A 20,510-nucleotide genomic window follows, 5' to 3' on the forward strand; every position below is an offset into this window, starting at 1 on the left:
AACTGACATGACTAAAAAGGGTACCAATTTCTTCGTTTGGCCTGAGGCTGCTGTGCGCGCATTTGAATTTCTTAAGAACAGTTTTGTTTCAGCCCCCATTCTTGTGCAGCCAGACGTATCAAAACCTTTTATTGTGGAAGTCAATGCGTCTGAGGTTGGTGTGGGGGCGGTACTATCACAAGGCTCATCTTTGAGTGATTTGCGTCCATGCGCCTATTTCTCCAATAAACTGTCGTCCGCCGAACGTAACTACGATATCGGCAACAGGGAGTTGTTGGCAATCAAATTGGCCTTTGAGGAATGGCGACACTTCTTGGAGGGGTCGGTACATCAGGTTACTGTTATTACCGATCATAAGAATCTGCTGTATTTGGAGTCAGCCAAGCGTCTGTCCCCCAGGCAGGCTCGCTGGGCATTGTTTTTCACGCGGTTCAATTTTGTTGTCACTTACAGACCGGGGTATAAAAATACTAAGGCGGATGCTCTGTCCAGGTGTTTTCCGGGGGAAGAACCTCGGGAGGATCCAGTACCCATCCTCCAAAAGGGTGTTGTGGTTTCGGCTCTCACTACCGAATTTGAGGCTGAGATTGCCGAGGCTCAGGAGGAGGTACCATCTGAGCTTCCCATCAGCAAATCTTTTGTACCGCTTCATCTCCGCTTAAAGGTTTTGGCGGAGCATCATGATGCTGTCCTGGCTGGCCATCCAGGGGTTAGAGGTACCTTGGAGTTGGTGTCACATCGGTTTTGGTGGCCCAAGATCCGACAGGACGTGGTCTCATACGTGTCAGCTTGTACCACGTGCGCTAGGGCTAAGACGCCCCGCTCCCATTCTGTTGGCACACTACTTCCTCTTGAGGTACCTAGTAAGCCATGGACGGAAATCTCCATGGATTTCATCACTGATTTGCCCTCCTCAGCTGGGAACACGGTCATCTTGGTGATTGTTGATCGGTTTTCAAAAATGTCGCACTTTGTGTCTTTGCCTTCGTTGCCTAACGCTAAGACTCTATATTTTTCCCTGAGGAAGCCGCCATCTGGGCGGCAATACGCGTGGGAGCCTACCCACGGGGTGCTTCCCCACTTCACAGAGACTTCTATTCATGGTCATGGCTCTGGATTTTTGGTATGATGGGGTTCTTTCGTGGGATTGAGGTTTTCTTTTTCTTTTTTTGGGCTCTTGCATTTTGCAGTCCTTCCTCTCCCCCCCCTTGCAGGCCATATGTGCTTATTTACAAGTCATCTTTTGAGTCACATCTCAGATTCTATTTTTAGGCACGTGTTTTTCAGGACTTTTTTCTGCATTTCATGACCATGATTTGCACATTGTTGCAGGTATTTTGCACAGGAATTATGCACCTTATGTAGGTGGCTATGGTATTGCAACATTGACACCACACTATTGAGTGGTCAATTACTCTTGCATTTTGACTGTGTGGTTAGATCTTTCTGATCATCTTATTTGGGAGAAGCACATTTTCTGTGGGGCGTCATTTTCCCTACCATAGGATTTGACAATCATTTCAGTATAGGCATGTTGTTGTTTCCGCATTTTTTGCAATTTTAAATGTTTTTAAGTGTTTTGTGTCATCGTTCTTTACATGCATGTATATGCAGTTTTTGAGGTTCATTGTCAATAAAAAGTACATATTTTTGATATTTATTATTGTTTGGAGGTGTTCCTTTATATATGGGCATGATCTTTTTCTCGTTGTTTTTTCTATGTCTTGTCACAAGCCCATAGTGAACCTTCCTTTTTCTGATACATATATTTTGTGGTGCCCTCCATCCATCCATCCGTCTAACGCTAAGACTCTGGCTCAGGTATTTGTGCAGGAGGTGGTCAGACTTCATGGGGTTCCATCTGACATCGTGTCTGATAGGGGTACTTAGTTTGTGGCAAAATTTTGGAAAGCATTTTGCTCACGGCTGGGGATCAAGTTGTCTCATTCTTCGGCGTTTTATCCTCAGTCAAATGGTCAGACTGAGCGTATGAACCAAAATTTGGAACAGTACTTACGCTGCTTTGTCTCTGATAACCAGGAGGAGTGGTCTACCTTTCTTCCTTTGGCTGAGTTTGCCATCAATAATCACCGCCAGGAGTCGTCTGGGGAGTCTCCTTTTTTTGTGTTTACGGGCTACATCCTCAATTTTGTACTTTGAGTCAGAGGGGCTCTTCCGGCGTTCCGGAGGACCAGTTAGGAGCACAATTGTCATCAGTCTGGAGGAGAGTTAAACAGCGCCTGTTGAGTGTGGGTGCTAGGTACAAACGTGTGGCTGACAGTAGGCGTGTGCCAGGTCCGGACCTGAGTGTGGATGACTGGGTGTGGTTATCCACAAAAAACATAAGACTCAAAATACCATCCCTTAAATTGGGTCCACGGTTTATTGGTCCATTTAGGGTCACCGCCGTTATTAACCCAGTAGCGTACTGATTGGAGCTTCCTACGGTGTATAAGATACACAACGTGCTCCACAGGTCTCTTTTAAAGAAGGTGGTGGGTTCTGTGGACGCGGCGCCTATGCCACCTCCAGTCTTGGTGGATGGTAATTTGGAATTTGAAGTCTCCAAGGTGGTTGACTCTCGTGTAGTGCGCCGCACTTTACAGTACTTGGTACACTGGCGTGGTTATGGGCCTGAGGAGAGGGCCTTGCTACCAGCCTCGGACATTCATGCGGAACGGCTGGTCAGGTTTTTTCACCGTCGCCATCCGGACAAGCCGGGTCCCATAAGCCGTGAGGGCCCTGGGGTCCCTCGTAGAAGGCAGGGTACTGTCATGTCGGACGCTGTTCAGACCAGGTCATTCGTCAGACAGCGGTATTTCCACTTTTGACCACTACGTGCTCTTTGGCGTCGGATAGATTTTATCTCCCGGTACTTTCCTACACGCAACCTCCGATCCTCACAAGATCTCCTTCTCTACTCCCCTCTTATCTCCTCTTCCCACAATCGTATACAAGATTTCTCTCGCGTATCACCCCTACTCTGGAACCCTCTACCACAACACATCAGACTCTCGCCCACCATCGAAACCTTCAAAAAGAATCTGAAGACCCACCTCTTCCGACAAGCCTACAACCTGCAGTAACCACCGATCGACCAAACCGCTGCATGACCAGCTCTACCCTCACCTACTGTATTCTCACCCATCCCTTGTAGATTGTGAGCCTTCGCGGGCAGAGTCCTCTCTCCTACTGTACCAGTTATGACTTGTATTGTTCAAGATAATTGTACTTGTTTTTATTATGTATACCCCTCCTCACTTGTAAAGCGCCATGGAATAAATGGCGCTATAACAATAAATAATGATAATAATAATCTAGCTGGTCCAGGGTTAATTTAACTGATGCTCGGATTGGAAGCTGGGCCATGCCCATTGCCTTTAAATAGTTCTCCTGAAGATTGGGCGTCGCCGATTATAGCTTGTCTTGTGCGTTGTTATCTCGGTCTGGAGTGGTGACCTAGTAGTTGGGAGTATCGTTGCTGGTGGTGTATTTCCCTTTGTCTTATTTACTCCTTCCTATATTTGTATTTATTTTGCCCTGCGCATTTATAGTGTATTCCTGAGTGACTGCGGCGTGGTGTATATTTTCCGTTATCCTTGGCTGTTCTAACTGTGGGTATTGGTGTATGATCTTTTTCACTGGGTGGTGTGCGGTGGTTTCAGCCTAGGGTTGAAACAGGAGACAGGGCGAGGGTCGAGGCCTAGACATGCACACCATCAGTGTAAGCTCTAGGTAGAGGGTCAGTCAGGATTTCCCTAGCATCCTGTTGATGTCCAATACATCCGAAGGCAGGAACAGTGAAGCCAGTGCTGATTTTTTAACAACCTCACAAGAGTGCTAAACCCACTGGAACAACACAGGCACAGAAAGGGAGTATGAATATTTTTATTTTGAAATAGGCCAAATATGAGGAATGACAAGGGGTTTTCCTAGCAATGGACAACACCTTTAAGAAATATATTTTTTAGTTAAAACATTTCCAACATTCTGAACATGAAAAAGGCTTCACCCCCTTTGTGAATTTTCTGATGTTAAAGAGTTGATTTTAGCGTAAAACGTTTCCTACATTATGAACATGAAAAAGGCTTGTCCCCTGTGTGGGTTCTCAGGTGGCTATTAAGATTTGCTTTCCGGTTAAAACATTTCCCACATTCTGAACATGAAAAAGGTTTATCCCCTGTGTGGGTTCTTTGGTGGTTAACAAGATTCCCTTTAAAGTTAAAACATTTCCCACATTCTGAACAGGAAAAAGGCTTCTCCCCGGAGTGGGTTCTCTGGTGCGTTACCAGAGATGATTTCTGATTAAAACATTTCTCACATTCTGAACAGGAAAAAGGCTTCTCCCCTGTGTGGGTTCTCTGGTGCGTAACCAGACACGATTTCTGATTAAAACATTTCCCACATTCTGAACATGAAAAAGCCTTCTCCCCTGTGTGGGTTTTTTGGTGTATACGAAGATTCCATTTTTTGTTAAAACATTTCCCACATTCTGAACAGGAAAAAGGCTTCTTCCATGTGTGGGTGTTCTGGTGCTTAACCAAAGCTGATTTCTGTGTAAAACATTTCTCACATTCCAAACATGAAAAAGGTTGATCCCCTTTGTGGGTTCTTTGGTGTTTAACAAAATTCCCTTTAAAGTTAAAACATTTCCCACATTCTGAACAGGAAAAAGGCTTCTCCCCAGAGTGGGTTCTCTGGTGCGTAACCAGAGACGATTTCTGACTAAAACATTTCCCACATTCTGAACAGGAAAAAGGCTTCTCCCCAGAGTGGGTTCTCTGGTGCGTAACCAGAGACGATTTCTGATTAAAACATTTCCCACATTCTGAACAGAAAAAAGGCTTCTCCCCTGTGTGGGTTCTCTGGTGCGTAACCAGACACGATTTCAGATGAAAACATTTCCCACATTCTGAACATGAAAAAGGCTTCTCCCCTGTGTGACTTCTTTGGTGTCTAACAAGATGTGATTTGTGCATAAATAATTTAACACACTTGGAACAAGAAAATCTTTTCTCCACCGTGTGAATTTTTGGATGTTTAAGGAAAGACTTTTCGATGAGAAAACTGTTTCCATATTCTGAATATGAAAATGGCTTCTTTGATTTAGGAGTATTTCCGTGTTTAATGCTTATTTTGTGACTCTGATTTTCCTTAGCTGTCGCTAATGAATCAGAAGACAGGACCTGTTTCAAAGGATCAGATGAGAGACCTTTGCAGGGAAGGGATGATGGTATATCTGGAGTAAAGGCATTCACTTCAATTGTATCCTGTGGGATCTCAAAATCGTCTGATTTAAAATCTGAAGGTGTCAGCAGTCCCTCTGATCTCTTGGTACAGTCATCTGGCAAGATATAAACCAATTATTATTTATGAATAAAATATCTTTGAATGTCATTTAACATTTCTACTTGAACTGTCTGTAAAAATGGCAAATTATGTAAAAATATTGAATTCTTCACCAAGACTGACAGCTCACAGTCTAATAGAAAATCTCATAGGATGAACCAGTGGAAAAAAAGCAAGATCTGTATAACAGTTATACTGAGCAGATGGGTCCACTATAAATAATACCAAAAACAGCGCAAGTGGAAAAATAAAACGTAACTTTTACTAAGAATAGGATAAAAGTCAAAACAAAGTCACCCAAAAGTGATATAAAAACACATGGGGTAAGGTTTCATCTAAGAAACACAAAATAACCCCTTAAAGGATTCAAAAACACTCCGCCTGCAGAGGCATTTGCGGATGAAAGGCAGACCAACGTATGAATTTAGACACTATCTGCCAAAGACAATTACATATAAGGCAATGTTTCATACAATTGGTTGCATGTGAAAATTATCACAGAATGAAAAATGAACTGGTGAGATTGTTCCATTTTTGTATTATTATTCTTACTGGTGACACCGTACTATAGGTGCCAGGGTTTTTTCATTCTGTGATAATTTTCACATGCAACCAATTGTATGAAACATTGCCTTATATGTAATTGTCTTTGGCAGATAGTGTCTAAATTCATACGTTGGTCTGCCTTTCATCCGCAAGTGCCTTTCTTAGATGAAACCTTTCCCCATGTGTTTTTATATCACTTTTGAGTGACTTTGTTTTGACTTTTATCCTATTCTTAGTAAAAGTTACGTTTTATTTTTCCACTTGCGCTGTATTTGATGAACCAGTGGAGCATAGTGCTCAACCGTTTGTTCATTCTGTCTCTCAAATATGGAATTAATAGCCACAAAGAAATGTTATGTTGCCGAACATAATCGCAATAAAAACTTCTATTCATCTCACAAAAAACAAAGTCCCCATTCAGGTCAACCATCTGTTAGTGGAAAAACAGTGGTTTCCCCATTATTAGTTGCTCAAAGGCTCTTGAAAAGTAACATTGCTTCCATTAGGCTACTTTCACACTTGCGTCGTGCACTGCACGTTGCAATGCGTCGTTGTGGCTAAAAAATGCATCCTGCAAATTTGCTTGCAGGATGCGTTTTTTGTCCATAGACTAACATTAGCGACGCATTGCCACACGTCGCAACCGTCGTGCGACGGTTGCGTCGGACCATCGGCACCAAAAAACGCATGTAACGTTTTTTGGTGCGTCGTGTCCGCCATTTCCGACCGCGCATGCGCGGCCGGAACGCCGCCCCCTCCTCCCCGCACCACAAAATGGGGCAGCGGATGCGTTGAAAAACAGCATCCGCTGCCTCCCTTGTGTGGCGCTTTCACTGCTTGCGTCGGTACGTCGCAACGACGCAATTCGTCGTGCGTCGTACGACGCTAGTGTGAAAGTAGCCTTAACCAACACACTCTCCCAAAGTCAAATATCCCTCTCTGAGCCTTTCGTTGTGCCCAAACCACATTTAGCATCCATGTATTTGGCATTACTATAGTGAGAAGAACCCACTTATTGTATGGTGTGTGTGTCTCCTGGAGCACAATCTGGGCACTATGTGTTGGGTAATAAAATGGTATATTTGCATTTTTCTCCTAAACCACTGCGTGCTAATTTCCAGAAAGTGCCTGTCGAATAAAAAAAAAAAAAAAAAACAGACACTACTCCGATAATTAATCTATTTGAGAGTTACAATTTCTAAAATAGAGTAATTTTATGGGGATTTCAACTGCTCTGGTTTTCTGAATTTTTTTCATATTAGGGCTTCTGCAGATGACGTGTCACATCTCTTTTCAGATCTGCTCCTAAGATGCCTGCTTTTGTCACCAGATGTGACCTTATCCACATGGCAGGCGGGGCTGGTTATGGAGTAAACGTTGAAACCAGAAGCTCTGGACAATGTAGGCTCAATTCAGCCACTAAAGGCGGAGTCACACATAACAATATCGTTAACGATATCGTTGCAACGTCACGCTTTTGGTGACGTAGCAACGACCCCGCTAACGATCTCGTTATGTGTGACAGCGACCAACGATCAGGCCCCTGCTGGGAGATCGTTGGTCGATGGGAATGATCAGGACCTTTTTTTGGTCGCTGATCTCCCGCTGTCATCACTGGATCGGCGTGTGTGACCCCGATCCAGCAATGTGTTCACTTGTAACCAGGGTAAATATCGGGTTACTAAGCGCAGGGCCGCGCTTAGTAACCCGGTATTTACCCTGGTTACCATTGTAAAAGTTAAAAAAAAAAAACAGTACATATTCACATTCTGATGTCTGTCACGTCCCCCGGCATCCACAGGGTTAAAACTGCTTTCGGCAAGAGCGCTGCTAATATGCAAGCCCTGCTGCCGAGAGCTTCCCTGCACTGACTGTCAGCACCGGCCGTAAAGCAGAGCACAGCGGTGATGTCACCGCTGTTACTGCCGGCGCTGACACATTCAGTGCAGGGAAGCTCTCGGCAGCAGCGCCTGCATATTAGCAGCGCTCTTGCCGAAAGCAGTTTTAACCCTGTGGACGCCGGCGGGGGACGTGACAGACATCAGAATGTGAGTATGTAGTGTTTTTTTTTTTTTACTTTTACAATGGTAACCAGGGTAAATATCGGGTTACTAAGCGCGGCCCTGCACTTAGTAATCCGATGTTTACCCTGGTTACCCGGGTGCTGCCGAAGTCGTTCCCCTGATCGTTGGTCGCTGGAGAGAGCTGTCTGTGTGACAGCTCCCCAGCGACCACACAACGACTTACCAACGATCACGGCCAGGTCGTATCGCTGGTCGTGATCGTTGGTAAGTCGTTTAGTGTAACTCCAGCTTTAGATTAGGGTGCCTGGGGCAATTAGTGCAATCCAGTCTGGCAGTATGGGTGCATGTTCTGTCCAGCTGAAGTAGTCTGCTCCCTGATTCGGCCAATTGGATAGCACCATATTCTATAAAAGCTCAAAGCATATTAAGGAAGCTGCCAGATACAGCCTTGTTCTCCTCTGGTTCAGTTCTCTATGCTCACCTCCCAGCTTGTGTATTTGTTTCCTGTTGTGATCCTAGCCTGTTTGAGGACTACTATTGTGTCTTCTGATTTTGTATTTTCTCTGCCTTACAGGTCCTGACCCGGCTACCTAACTATTGTTCTTCCCATTTTACACCACCGAACAGCAGGCATCACTATGGCCCAAGCCTGGGGGGTCTGTATGTAAGTCCAGATCCATATACAGGTGTTAATTGGGTGATGAGCAAGACAATCCCTGGGATTGGGAAAATGGAGTAGATAGCGCCAAGCCTGCTCGTAGTGGCCATCTTTTGATTTGCCAGGTGATCACTAACAGTGCTCCCGATACATTGTGTCTGCAAAACTATTCCAGTAAGATCTGGATTCAAATAGCTAAATGGCACTCCCTCCTTCTCAACCCTGAAATGTGCCCAGATAGTAGTGTACAACCATGTATAGGGTAATTTCGGAATCAAGAGAAGTTGTAAAATAATTTTTGATATATTTATATAACTATGTTAGTATTGGATGCTTCTATCCCCTATATGCACTAGATCGCAGTATTATAATAGGTATTATGCACTTATTAATTTCACTCCCTTCACTTACATGGTGGGTAGGAGTATACAGCCCCTTTATCTTTCCAAATATGGCCGCTGTTGCGGTCTTCTCAAAAATGGACACCAGGTGTGCGCATGCCCACTGTCGCCCGAAGAGTGCGTCCTCTGCTGAGTTCGTCTGCAATAGCAGGGGGGCGTCACATGACGTCTATGGGGGGTTTTTTTTCCCCCTCACGCCCGCCCTGCTATGACGACCCGGCTGATGACGCGTCCCGGGTGCCACTGCGCATGCGCCGATATACCGGCGCTACTTCCGGTCATTTTAGTACTTTAAGAACATGGGAACGGTCACACACTAGCCCTGTTGAAAAAGCGACAACACGAAACGCGCGTCCAGGGGAGCCACACCAGGAGGGGGGACCCTTTCTAGGACCTCAGTATGGGTAAGCCCTATTGATTATAGCACGTTGCTTTGCCTTTCTTTGCATCAGCTGTTTATTGATTGTGAGTTGGGGATACCGTAGGACCCTGTATACTATTAAGATGGCTTTGAGCTGGGCACCTTATTGAGATAAGGGGGTGTTTAAGGGCACAGCATTTTGTGCCTAAAAAGTCCCTCCTTGTGGTTGGCTACCATTCTGTCCCCTTTCTTGTGTTACCTCCCTGTATTTGCAGGTTGCGTACAGCACTCGCGGTAGTATGTGCATATATATATATGTTTATGAGTTGTATTTAATAAACTTTTTGCTTTTATATACAACTATGTTGTTGTGGATATTTCTGCTCCGTTTTTTTGTATACATCCTTGCTTGGAGCTATCCTGTGTGGCCTAAAGGGCATGAAGAGGGAGTCTCTGTGACTAGTTCCCCTCCAATACCAATTACAGTGGTGCTTCAGTTTTCTTCTATTAAATATAGTCAAAGAAAAGAGTAGAGAAAATATTAGTGCTCCCCATTTCAGGAGAGATTGTGCAGTAATGGAATTTATGACGTGGAGTGAATCCATGAAACCAGGGCTCAAGCCATGTCAACACATCTCCTGCAGGCGTGAATAAATGTATATTACAGCCATCAGCCACGCACAGCTCAGAGATATATCATGGCACAGGTGTAATGTGTTTTATGTAGTTTATCGCAATCCTGTTTTAAAAGAAATTGAAGAGTCAGGATAAAGAGAAACTGTTGTTATTGTACAGAAATTCACACTTGGCCTCACTGCACATTTACTGTTGTCAATCATAAAAGTGAAGTTTGGCTACAAAGACTGGACCTGGTCTTGTAGGGACCATATGATCACATTCAGCAGCACAGAAGGGAGAGAAAGGTAGATTCATCCAATACGATATCAGGGATCTTGGAAGCCAACAGCATCATTACCCTCCGCTTTCTATTACAGGCCCATTACAACATTTTTCTGCAAGTGATTTCTTAACTTATCAGCACATTCTATGTATGAGGTTATTTGTCTTTGTAGTTTACAGATCTGGGCAGGTAAAGGTCAGAATTTCCTAATTTCAGGGGGTAGGTGGATCCTCCAGGCTATAGGTTTTACAAAAAATGGCTTTTAATGCCCAAAGACATTTGAACAGTTTTGGATTGAAGAGAATGTTGTGGTCTAGAGGCAAAATGGTGATCACACGATTGTGATACGGCCGGACTACACCACCGATAAAGCAGCCACAGCCGGTGACTGAGAAGAATCTGTGACTTCTCTGCATTTAGTGGTTACTACTCACCTGGGTAGTCGTATGTAGGAATCTCCTCTTTACACCGCTCATCACCCCTCACATATGTCTCTGTAGTATTAATATGGGTCAGATCTTCACCCTGAAACAAATATTGTAAAAGTCACAGACAGATGGAGAAGTCCCATCTATGATCAGCTCTAATCCTGCCATCTCCACCATTCTCATTACACCAGTATAAAACATATAATAGGCAGGAAGGAGGGACAGGGAGTCTCCATGTGGGTAGTAGTCAGCTGGAATCCAAGCGAGTTTGCTAGCATGTGTCTTGTGGGTGCCAAACCTGCTGGTTCATTCATCAAATGCAGGAAATGGAAAGGATATGTTTACGGCACACCGACCAGTTAGAATGAAAGAAGTTTATTTGGACATGATTAAAAAAAAAAACAATAAAAACAACCTGATGTGTTTCTGGCGTAAAGGTGCTCCTTTAGGTTGTTTTATTGTTTTATTTTTAATCATGTCCAAATAAACTTCTTTCATTTTAACTGGTCAGTCCTTTCCTTTTCCAAAACATATAATACTGGTGGATAAAACAAGACTGAGCACAAAACCTTCACAGTCGTCTACACATCATAGGGGAGATCTCATGACATCTTCTCTCCATCTACCTGATGATCCTGAGGAACATTGGGATCTTCTTCTTTACAGTCCTGTGGAAGAAGAGGACGGGGACATCTCTCTGGTGTTGTCCTCTTACTGGATACATCTGGAGGAAACACATACAGGGACTGAATTCATTCTTTACATACAGATAATTATAGGCCGTGTGTATTTAGTCCTGTCTATTACCTGGTGATGTGAGGGGCTGGGGAACCTCCATCATGACGTCCTTGTACAGATCTTTGTGTCCCTCTAAATACTCCCACTCCTCCATGGAGAAATAGACGGCGACATCCTGACACCTTATAGGAACCTGACACATACAATGATACCGTCATCCCCCCAATCCCTTCATAGCGTTACTGTATAATGTCCCAGCATTCCCAGCAGTGTCACCTCTCCAGTCAGTAGCTCAATCATCTTGTAGGTGAGTTCTAGGATCTTCTGGTCATTGATGTCCTCATGTATCAGGGGGTGAGTTGGAGGCCCCGTGATTGGGCTCAGGGGTCTTCCCCATCCCTCAGACACAGGGTCCTGACAGCGCTCACTAGAGGTCTTCTTCACTACTGTGTAATCCTGGTTATGGAGAGACGCATTAATAAATCTCACTACAGACATTTCCAGAGTCCTCACCTCTCCAGTTCTGTCCATCTGTTATTCCCATAGATAAGAATGATGTAATGTGACGTCATCAGAACCTCTCACCTCTCCAGTAAGCCGGAAGAGGATCTCTAGGGTGAGGTGTATTATCCTCTCCGCCATCTTGTCTCTGTCCATATCCATCCTTAATGGGTAAATCAGGAAATTCTCTTATATAGAAGATCTTCACTGAGAGGATCCGATATTGTAGAGACCTGAATGAGAAGAAGTTGAGCCGATGTTTCCAGGATTTTTCTTGTGGGAATTGGCTGCGATATCCCCTGTGCAATATATTTCTAGTATTAATGCGCCAGTAATGGGGAATCTCCACATCCTTCCACCCGCAGAGCCGCACTCCACATAGAGAATAATGGAGCCTCCAGCACTTACCTCCACCTGCAGAGCCGCACTTTACATATACGGCTGCTCTGTGCGCACAGGACCTGTGATGAGGTCACAGGAGGGGAGGAGTCAGGGGTCACATGATCAGGGGCCTCAGTGTATGCAGGACTCTGCTGTGCTGGTTGTCATGGTGCTGGATGAGGGGAAGTTTATGTGTGGGGTCAGGAGGGGTTTACAGTGTGGATGTAGCAGAGCCGTGTGTGTACGAGGTGTACGGAGCGGAGCCGTGTGTGCGAGGTGTACGGAGCGGAGCCGTGTGTGTACGAGGTGTACGGAGCGGAGCCGTGTGTGTACGAGGTGTACGGAGCGGAGCCGTTTGGGTACGGAGCGGAGCCATGTGTGTACGAGTTGTACGGAGAGAAGCCGCATGTGTACAAGGTTACGGAGCGGAGCCCTGTGCGTATGAGGTGTATTGAGAGGAGTTGTGTGTGCGGAGCAGAGTCAGGTGTATGGAGCAGAGCCGCTTATGTACGGAGCGGAGCCGTGTGTGTACGAGGTGTATGGAGCGGAGCCGCGTGTGTATGGACTGTATGAGGTCGTCATCCTGCACCAATTTTGAATGCTATATAACAACACTGCCTGCTGACTCTTTGCTATACTTCATCTGTTGCATTGTATCCTGTAGTCACTGCTGTACATTCATCGTGAGGTCACTGTGGATGTTATCTGGTGAAAGGTGTTATATCATATAGTTGTAGCCAGGCCTAGTGTATTTGATCTTCTATTCACCCCCTGGTGTGTTGACCAGCTGCTAATTTATCCCAAACAGCTCCCACAATCCCTCTCACTTGACCCTCTATTCAACCCTATAAATGTAGTAGCATCCTAAGGGGTGCACGTGTGTGGGGTGCATGCACGCGACCCTTCAGCAAAGTATCCCTGTAGCTAAGTATCTAGGAGAAGCAGTTAATTCAATGGCAGTTAGGGCAGGAGACGGGTGACCCACACTATATGCTCCCTTTAACCATATGCCTTATTTCTTTTTCCCTGTGTGCCCTTGCCCTCCACATCCACAGCCCCATCCCCTCTCCATCACTACTCATACACATCAGCCTCTCCCTACTTCCCCCTCCCATGTACTGCTCTTATGCGCTTCTCACCTTCCTGAAAAACCTCAGCCCATCTTGCCCAAAGACATTGAACATAAAACAGTGTTTTAATTTCAAGAACTACTTGCTCTTTCTCCTGCTACTTATTTCAGGGGATATCTCCCCCAACCCCGGTCCACCGTCCACCAACCTCAACCCTTCCCCCACCTCACATCGAAACCTTACTAACCACATTAACATCAGCTGTACTCCTTCATCTCCCTCTTTTAATTGTGCACTCTGGAATCCACGGTCTGTATGAAATAAACTTCCTTTCCTCCAAAACTACTTTATAAAAAAAACTCTTAATCTGTTGGTTCTCACGGAAACCATGATTCAGGATTTTGACACTGTCTCCCCTGCTGCTACTTCTTATGGCAGCTTACACTTTTCCCATTCCCCAAGACCCACACACAGACTTGGTGGTGGAGTCGGCAGACTCCTGTCCCCACAATGCACTTTCCAGCTCATCCCCCCAGTTTCATCACTCTCATTCCCTCCTTTTGAGGTCAACACTATCAGGCTCTTCTATCCCCTCTCCATCAGAATAGCGGCCATATACCGTCCCCCAGGCTCACCCACCCACTTCCTTGATCATTTCTCTGTCTGAGTGCCGCACTTCATGTCCTAAAAATTACCAACCCTTATACTCGGGGACTTCAATATCCCCATTAACAGCCCCACTTCCACATCTGCATCCCAGCTCCTAACTGTAAAATCTACTATATAATTGTCTAAGGGTCACTTCCGTCTTTCTGTCTGTCTGTCTGTCATGGAAATCCCAATTTGCTGATTGGTCGCTGTCAAACGGCCACGACCAATCAGCGACGGGCACAGTGCGGCCGCGAAATGGCCGCTCCTTACTCCCCTGCTGTCAGTGCCCGCTCCATACTCCCCTCCAGTCAGTGCTCACACAGGGTTAATGGCAGCGTTAAAGGACCGCGTTATGCCACGGTGTAGCGCACTCTGTTAACGCTTCTATTAACCCTGTGTGACCAACTTTTCACTATTGATGCTGTCTATGCATCATCAATAGTAAAAAGATCTAATGTTAAAAAAATCATTATATACTCACCTTTTGTCGGCCCCCAAATCCTGCCCAGGCCTTTCCCGCTCCTCGCGACGGTCCGGTCCATGCATTGCGGTCTCGCGAAATGATGACGTAGCGGTCTCGCGAGACCTCTACGTCATCATCTCGCGAGACCGCAATGCACTCTTGGGACCGGAGCGTCGCGAGGAGCATCGGTAAACGCCTGGGATGGATCCGGGAACCGACGGAAGGTGAGTATATAACCATTTTTTATTTTAATTCTTTTTTGTTTTAACAGGGATATGGTGCCCACATTGATATATATTTTACGTGGGCTGTGTTATATACTACATCTCTGTGCTATATACTATGTGGGCTGGGCAATATACTACATGGCTGGGCAATATGCTACGTGTCTGTGGTATTTACTATGTGGGCTGTGCTATATACTATGTCGCTGGGCAATATACTACGTGGCTGTGCTATATACTACATGGCTGTGTTATATACTACGTGGGCTGTGTTATATACAGTTATATGAAAAAGCTTGGGCACCCCTATTAATCTTAAGCTTAATCTTTTATAAAAATTGTTTTTTTTTGCAACAGCTATTTCAGTTTCATATATCTAATAACTGTTGGACACAGTAATGTTTCTGCCTTGAAATGAGGTTTATTGTACTAACAGAAAATGTGCAAACTGCATTCAAACAAAATTTGACAGGTGCATAAGTATGGACACCTGACCAGAAAAGTGACATTAATTAATTTGATTAATTAATTAATTAATTTGAATGCAGATTGCACATTTTCTGTTAGTACAATAAACCTCATTTCAAGGCAGAAACATTACTGTGTCCAACAGTTATTAGATATATGAAACTGAAATAGCTGTTGCAAAAAAAAAAAATTTTCATAAAACATTAAGCTTAAGATTAATAGGGGTGCCCAAACTTTTTCATATAACTACTACGTGGCTGTGCTATATACTACGTGGGCTGTGTTATATACTACGTGGGCTGTGTTATATGCTACTTGGCTGTGTTATATACTACGTGGCTGTGCTGTATACTATGTGGGCCCGGCCGCGAACAATCAGCAACAGGAGCAGTCCGCCCGCGAATTAGCTCGGAATTTGAACCACGCTTCGCTAATTGGTCGCGGCCGGACGAATCCTTTGTATAAATTGCATTATTCTGAAAACTTCATAAATAAACTACATACATATTCTAGAATACCCGATGCGTTACAATTTGGCCACCATCTAGTATTAATATAACAATAATAAAAAATATAGATTACTTAATATACTGTACATGCAGAGTCTAACTAGAAATCAGAGATTCTGGTTAGTGTGTGACAGCTATTTTGAGAATCTTGCTAGATACATCTGTTCTCTGTTTGTCAGAACTATAGGCCTCTTGTCAGAACTGTCAATATGTGGCTATTTGGAGATAGTAAATGGTTCTTTTAAAGCTATATGCTTAAGCATTTCAAAATGAGGTAATGTACAAAACTAATATGCATATTCCATAAGTTGCTAGTGTTCTTCTAATATGGTAGAGGCTATGAACATAGCGGCAGATCACCATATGTGTTATAAGGAAAAATAGAAACCAATGTAAGTCTATGGGTCAAAGTAGTATATAAGCCGACCTAACTCCTACTGAGACAGATCTCTCATACCTTGAGAATCTCCAACACGGACCACATCATGCCTCAAGACCATATGTAAGAACGAATGAATGCTTTTTTTCTCTTATTTTTTGTGTGCTATGAACTTATGAACTTACGTTTCCTCATTTTTGTAATCACTTTTTGAATCAACATTAAACAAGATTTGTTTTATCCACACAATTCAATATTGCTTTCCTTTTTATCCTCACCGTTCTCTTACTTAAAAAGTAAGGAAGTGATATTTTTTCTAGCATTATGGCGAGCCTCAGCCAAATCTGATTTTTTGTGCTATTTTTTGTGGATTCCTTTCCCTTGCACACGGAGGAGGAGAGCTCTGCTAAACACCTATTGTTCAAGGCACAGAAATTCCACTATATCATGTCACAAGGATCAGACAAAGCCTACAGAGGCGAGAAGATTTGTGTCTCCAACCATAAAGAGCTGCATGTGTCCGATCCAGGCGGAGGTCTGAGGAGTCAGTAAAGACACAGCGGACCATCCATTGACGGTTGGATCAATCCAAGAGAGGAAAAAGTATTCCATAGGTGAGAAAATGGATTTTATTCATGATTATTCTAAGAAAAGTACCGTATATACTCGAGTATAAGCCGAGAATTTCAGCCCATTTTTTAGGCTGAAATTTCCCCTCTCGGCTTATACTCGAGTCATACCCTGGGGTCGGCAGGGGAGGTGGAGTGGCAGCTGTGTAAGCATACTCACCTGCTCTGGTTAGTGCGCGCCGCCCTATGCCTGAACATTCAGTGCAGTGGACGGGGAATGTAGCGGCGGCTGGCGACGGTTGAACGCGGAGCAGGTGAGTATAGCAAGTGCCGGAGGCCTGAGCAACGAGAGGTGAGTATGTGATTTTTTTTTTTGTATCACAGCAACAGCATATGGGGCAAATGACTGTATGGAGCATCTTATGGGGCCATAATCAACATTTGTGCAGCATTATATGGGGCAAATATCTCTGGAGCATCTTACAGGGCCATAATCAAGATTTGTGCAGTATTATGTGGGGCAATTGTCTGTATGGAGCATCTTATGGGGTTATAATCCGCATTTGTGGAGCATTATATGGGGCAAATGTCTTAATGGAGCATCTTATGGGGCCATAATCAGCATTTATGCAGCATTTATGCAGCATTATATGGGGTGTATTTTGTATGGAGCATCTTATGGGGCCCATCATGAACTGTATGGAGCATTATATGGGGCTCCTGATTCAATATGGATATTCAAAAACACTTAACCTACTGATGTCTCAATTAATTTTACTTTTATTGGTATCTATTTTTATTTTTGCCATTTACCGGTGGCTGCTGCATTTTCCCCCCTAGGCTTATACTCGAGTCAATAAGTTTTCCCAGTTTTTTGTTGCAAAATTAGGGGGGGTCGGCTTATACTCGGGTCGGCTTAAACTCAAGTATGTACGGTAATATAGAGTTTAAGTTTGTTCATAGCCATACAGATTCACAATTATGGTCTAATTTGTATAGCCAATGTGAAGCAGAGAATTTTAAAATTGATGAGGATTTTCTCAGTAAAAAAAGTTACAGAGAAGCTTCAAATTGTCATGTACATGGTCCAAGTGTACAATAATTTAGTCTTTGAGAAAACTGAAACACAAATACATAAAGCATGTACTATCACACAAGACATTGGTCATACTGACACACAAGGTGACACATAAGAGTCTGACGGGGATTACTTTGATTGTCCAAATTGCTTGATATTGTCAGAACATATTGAACAACTGGAAGATCAAATTGATACTCGAACAGAATTATTGTCCAAATTGCACCAAGATATAAAAAAGGCTTCTGTTGTTACACGATCAAACAAACAGGAAGACAATGCTGCCACATCATTGGTACCAGACACACAAAATCCAGATGTTGCAGTAGAAGATTTACAGGCAGATGAACTACAAGGGAAAAAATTCCATGACAGAGCAGCACAATGGATCTGAAAATACACGATCAGTTAATGAAAATTGTAAAAGATGTTCCAAACCTCAATGACAAGATGGATGCCTTATATAATACGGACATTTTTGAATCAAACACAGATAACTTCAATCTTAATGATGAACAAAAAACAATATATTCAAAGTATGGTTACCCTCACATATGGGAAAAAGGTTACAGACCACACCCAGATTAAATGAGGATCATGAATTGACACATAGTACAAAAGAAGACAAACTAAGACAATTAATATTGTTTATGACCAGCGAAGCCACCGCTACCATCGATGTTTTGGGAAGTCTACAAACTAATATTAATGATGACCCATTTAAATTTTTGGTAAAATTTGAACAGGCCAATAGGATGGTGATGGATCTTAGGCCTCATCAGGAGCCAAATTCCATGATCAGATTTTTTGTAGAATAGTTCAAATATTTATATCCTGCCTCAGAACAATTGGCTAGTGCTCAGCCATCATTGCAAGAAGCAACAGTTTTTATTGACAAAGTAAGGAGATCCATGAAACAAAATCAGGTCAAGGCTAAAATAGCTGTAGTTCATGAGAAAGAAGACAGTCAGCTGAAACCTCGACCCACAATAACATCCAAGAACAGAGATTACATTGATCATAGAGGTAAAAATACTACAAAAAGAAACAATATCCAGTGTTATTTTTGTGGTATACCTGGACACTTAAAATGGCAGTGCAGAAAATTCTTGAGAGCAGAATCAGAGACAGGTACACAAGGAACAGGTAAGCTTGGAAGGGAAAATGGACTCATGCCAAAATCATCCGCCAAACCTTCCGCACCTCCATTACATTCTAATGCCCCTACTCACACTGACAACAAATGCAGTCACCGTATGTGTTAAATATTAATTAATTGAATTATTCTTAATCTTAATTCAGTACTGAGCACATTGCTTCTTGCTGACATTATAAAGGGCTATTTCTGTGTATGTAGCTCAGAGCATAAGTCAACTCCATATAAAGGGGAACACGTGGTCTGAGGACACATATATAAACACAGCTCTTAGGAGGGTGGGGGGCTTTTTGTCACGTGGGTGCTGTCACCTCCTGCCTTCACGATCATTCTCCATGGACATCTGACAAGTCACCGAAGGAAGGAACAGCTGATAGCTGGTAGCCATAATGACCTTCAGATTTCACACAGACAGACGGCTTCTACCATTCAAACTTTGGGAAAGATGAGTATCAAGTGCTGATGTCTACACATGGACAATCTGTTCGTAACTATTTCATCTATTTTTATGTTTCACTAAATTGTGGTTTTTCTGTGGACAATTCAATAAACCACTACCTTTTTTATGAGAATATCATGACATTTTCTTTAAGAGTAATGCACCTGGTGAATAGTCTTAATTAAATAAATGTGCGAAAATAACAATATTTAACAGTATGCACTATTAATCAGACAGACCAGAGAGATGACAGTGAAGGAGACTGAGTCCAGGGACAGAATTCCAAGTGCTTTTAAAAAGGACATTGGTCTTCTCCCATCTCCTCCATCTTCTGACAATCACAGACTACTCCTACACCCCATCCATTGGAATTTGTGACTCGTTACATTGGATGACTGTTGAAGACCATTTGTCAAAGGAAATTTAGCAGGACAGAATGTTGTATTTCTTATTGACACAGGAGCTCAATTAAGTGTTACAAATCTTGATTTGAAGCTACTACCAGATTCACCAGTTTGTACTATTGTTGGTTTTAGTGGAAAGGTGGAACTAAAGCAACCTTGGTTATCAATGTGACGTTGGAAATACCTAGTTCTTTCAAAACAGGAATTGACATTTGCTATTGTCGTGATTCTGAAAATATACTTGGCACAGATTTTGTGCAGAAATTCGGATGGGTAGTCGATCTAGGAAATCAAGTGATCTGGAAAGATTCTAATGGTTGTAAATCTGTAGTCAGTGACCCTAGTGATTATAGCCATGTTGGAAGTATTTGCTTAAATGATATTGTGTCAACAGATCATTTGTGGCCTGAAACTGGTGGTGATGAGGTACTGACAGAAATTGTACAGCTTTTTCCTTCTCTTTGGGCTCAGTTCAGGAATGAGGTTGGTACAATGAAGGATGTTGTTGTAAATGTGGAAGGGCGAGATCCTCCACCACAACGTCAGTATAAATTGCCTCCAGAATCAATTGATTTTATGTCAAAGATCATACAGGAATTGTTAGATCAAGGTGTCATCCGAAAGGCTAATTCTGTAAGTATCAATCCTTTGTGGTGTCCTGAAATCTGATGGTTCTTATCGAATGATATTGGATTTGCGGATGTTTAACAAACATACTCCCAATGTAGCACCCATTGTTGCAGATACTCATGACATGATGGCAAGGCTGAATGAAAAGGCAAAAAACTTCTCTGTACTGGACATCAGTAATG

The 20,510-nt window shown here is 43.3% G+C and overlaps 2 protein-coding genes across 4 annotated transcripts in view; one reads left to right on the forward strand and one right to left on the reverse strand.

Moving 5' to 3' along the window:
* Positions 1–3,871: 3,871 nt before the first annotated feature.
* LOC143767962 (uncharacterized) lies at positions 3,872–12,370 on the reverse strand. Of its 3 annotated transcripts, none has more exons than XM_077256537.1 (7): positions 12,316–12,370; positions 11,992–12,140; positions 11,683–11,862; positions 11,476–11,599; positions 11,295–11,392; positions 10,675–10,765; positions 3,872–5,344 (listed from the first exon to the last, which is right to left on the reverse strand). In XM_077256537.1, the coding sequence occupies exons 2-7, from the start codon at positions 12,067–12,069 to the stop codon at positions 4,071–4,073; spliced, it is 1,845 nt and encodes a 614-aa protein (XP_077112652.1). In that variant the 5' UTR covers positions 12,070–12,140; positions 12,316–12,370; the 3' UTR covers positions 3,872–4,070. The 3 variants fall into 3 exon arrangements, with proteins under 3 accessions (XP_077112652.1, XP_077112651.1, XP_077112650.1); XM_077256536.1 differs by having other exon boundaries at positions 11,992–12,206; XM_077256535.1 differs by lacking the exon at positions 12,316–12,370 and having other exon boundaries at positions 11,992–12,309.
* LOC143767095 (gastrula zinc finger protein XlCGF66.1-like) overlaps positions 9,281–20,510 on the forward strand; it is a 65,658-nt gene continuing 54,428 nt past the window's right edge. Inside the window, exon 1 of the mRNA XM_077255119.1 lies at positions 9,281–9,382. The gene's annotated coding sequence lies outside the window, so the exon portion shown is untranslated. The remainder of the gene's footprint in view (positions 9,383–20,510) is intronic.

The sequence above is a fragment of the Ranitomeya variabilis genome, chromosome 4 (assembly GCF_051348905.1).
Source record: "Ranitomeya variabilis isolate aRanVar5 chromosome 4, aRanVar5.hap1, whole genome shotgun sequence".
Lineage (NCBI taxonomy): Eukaryota > Metazoa > Chordata > Amphibia > Anura > Dendrobatidae > Ranitomeya > Ranitomeya variabilis.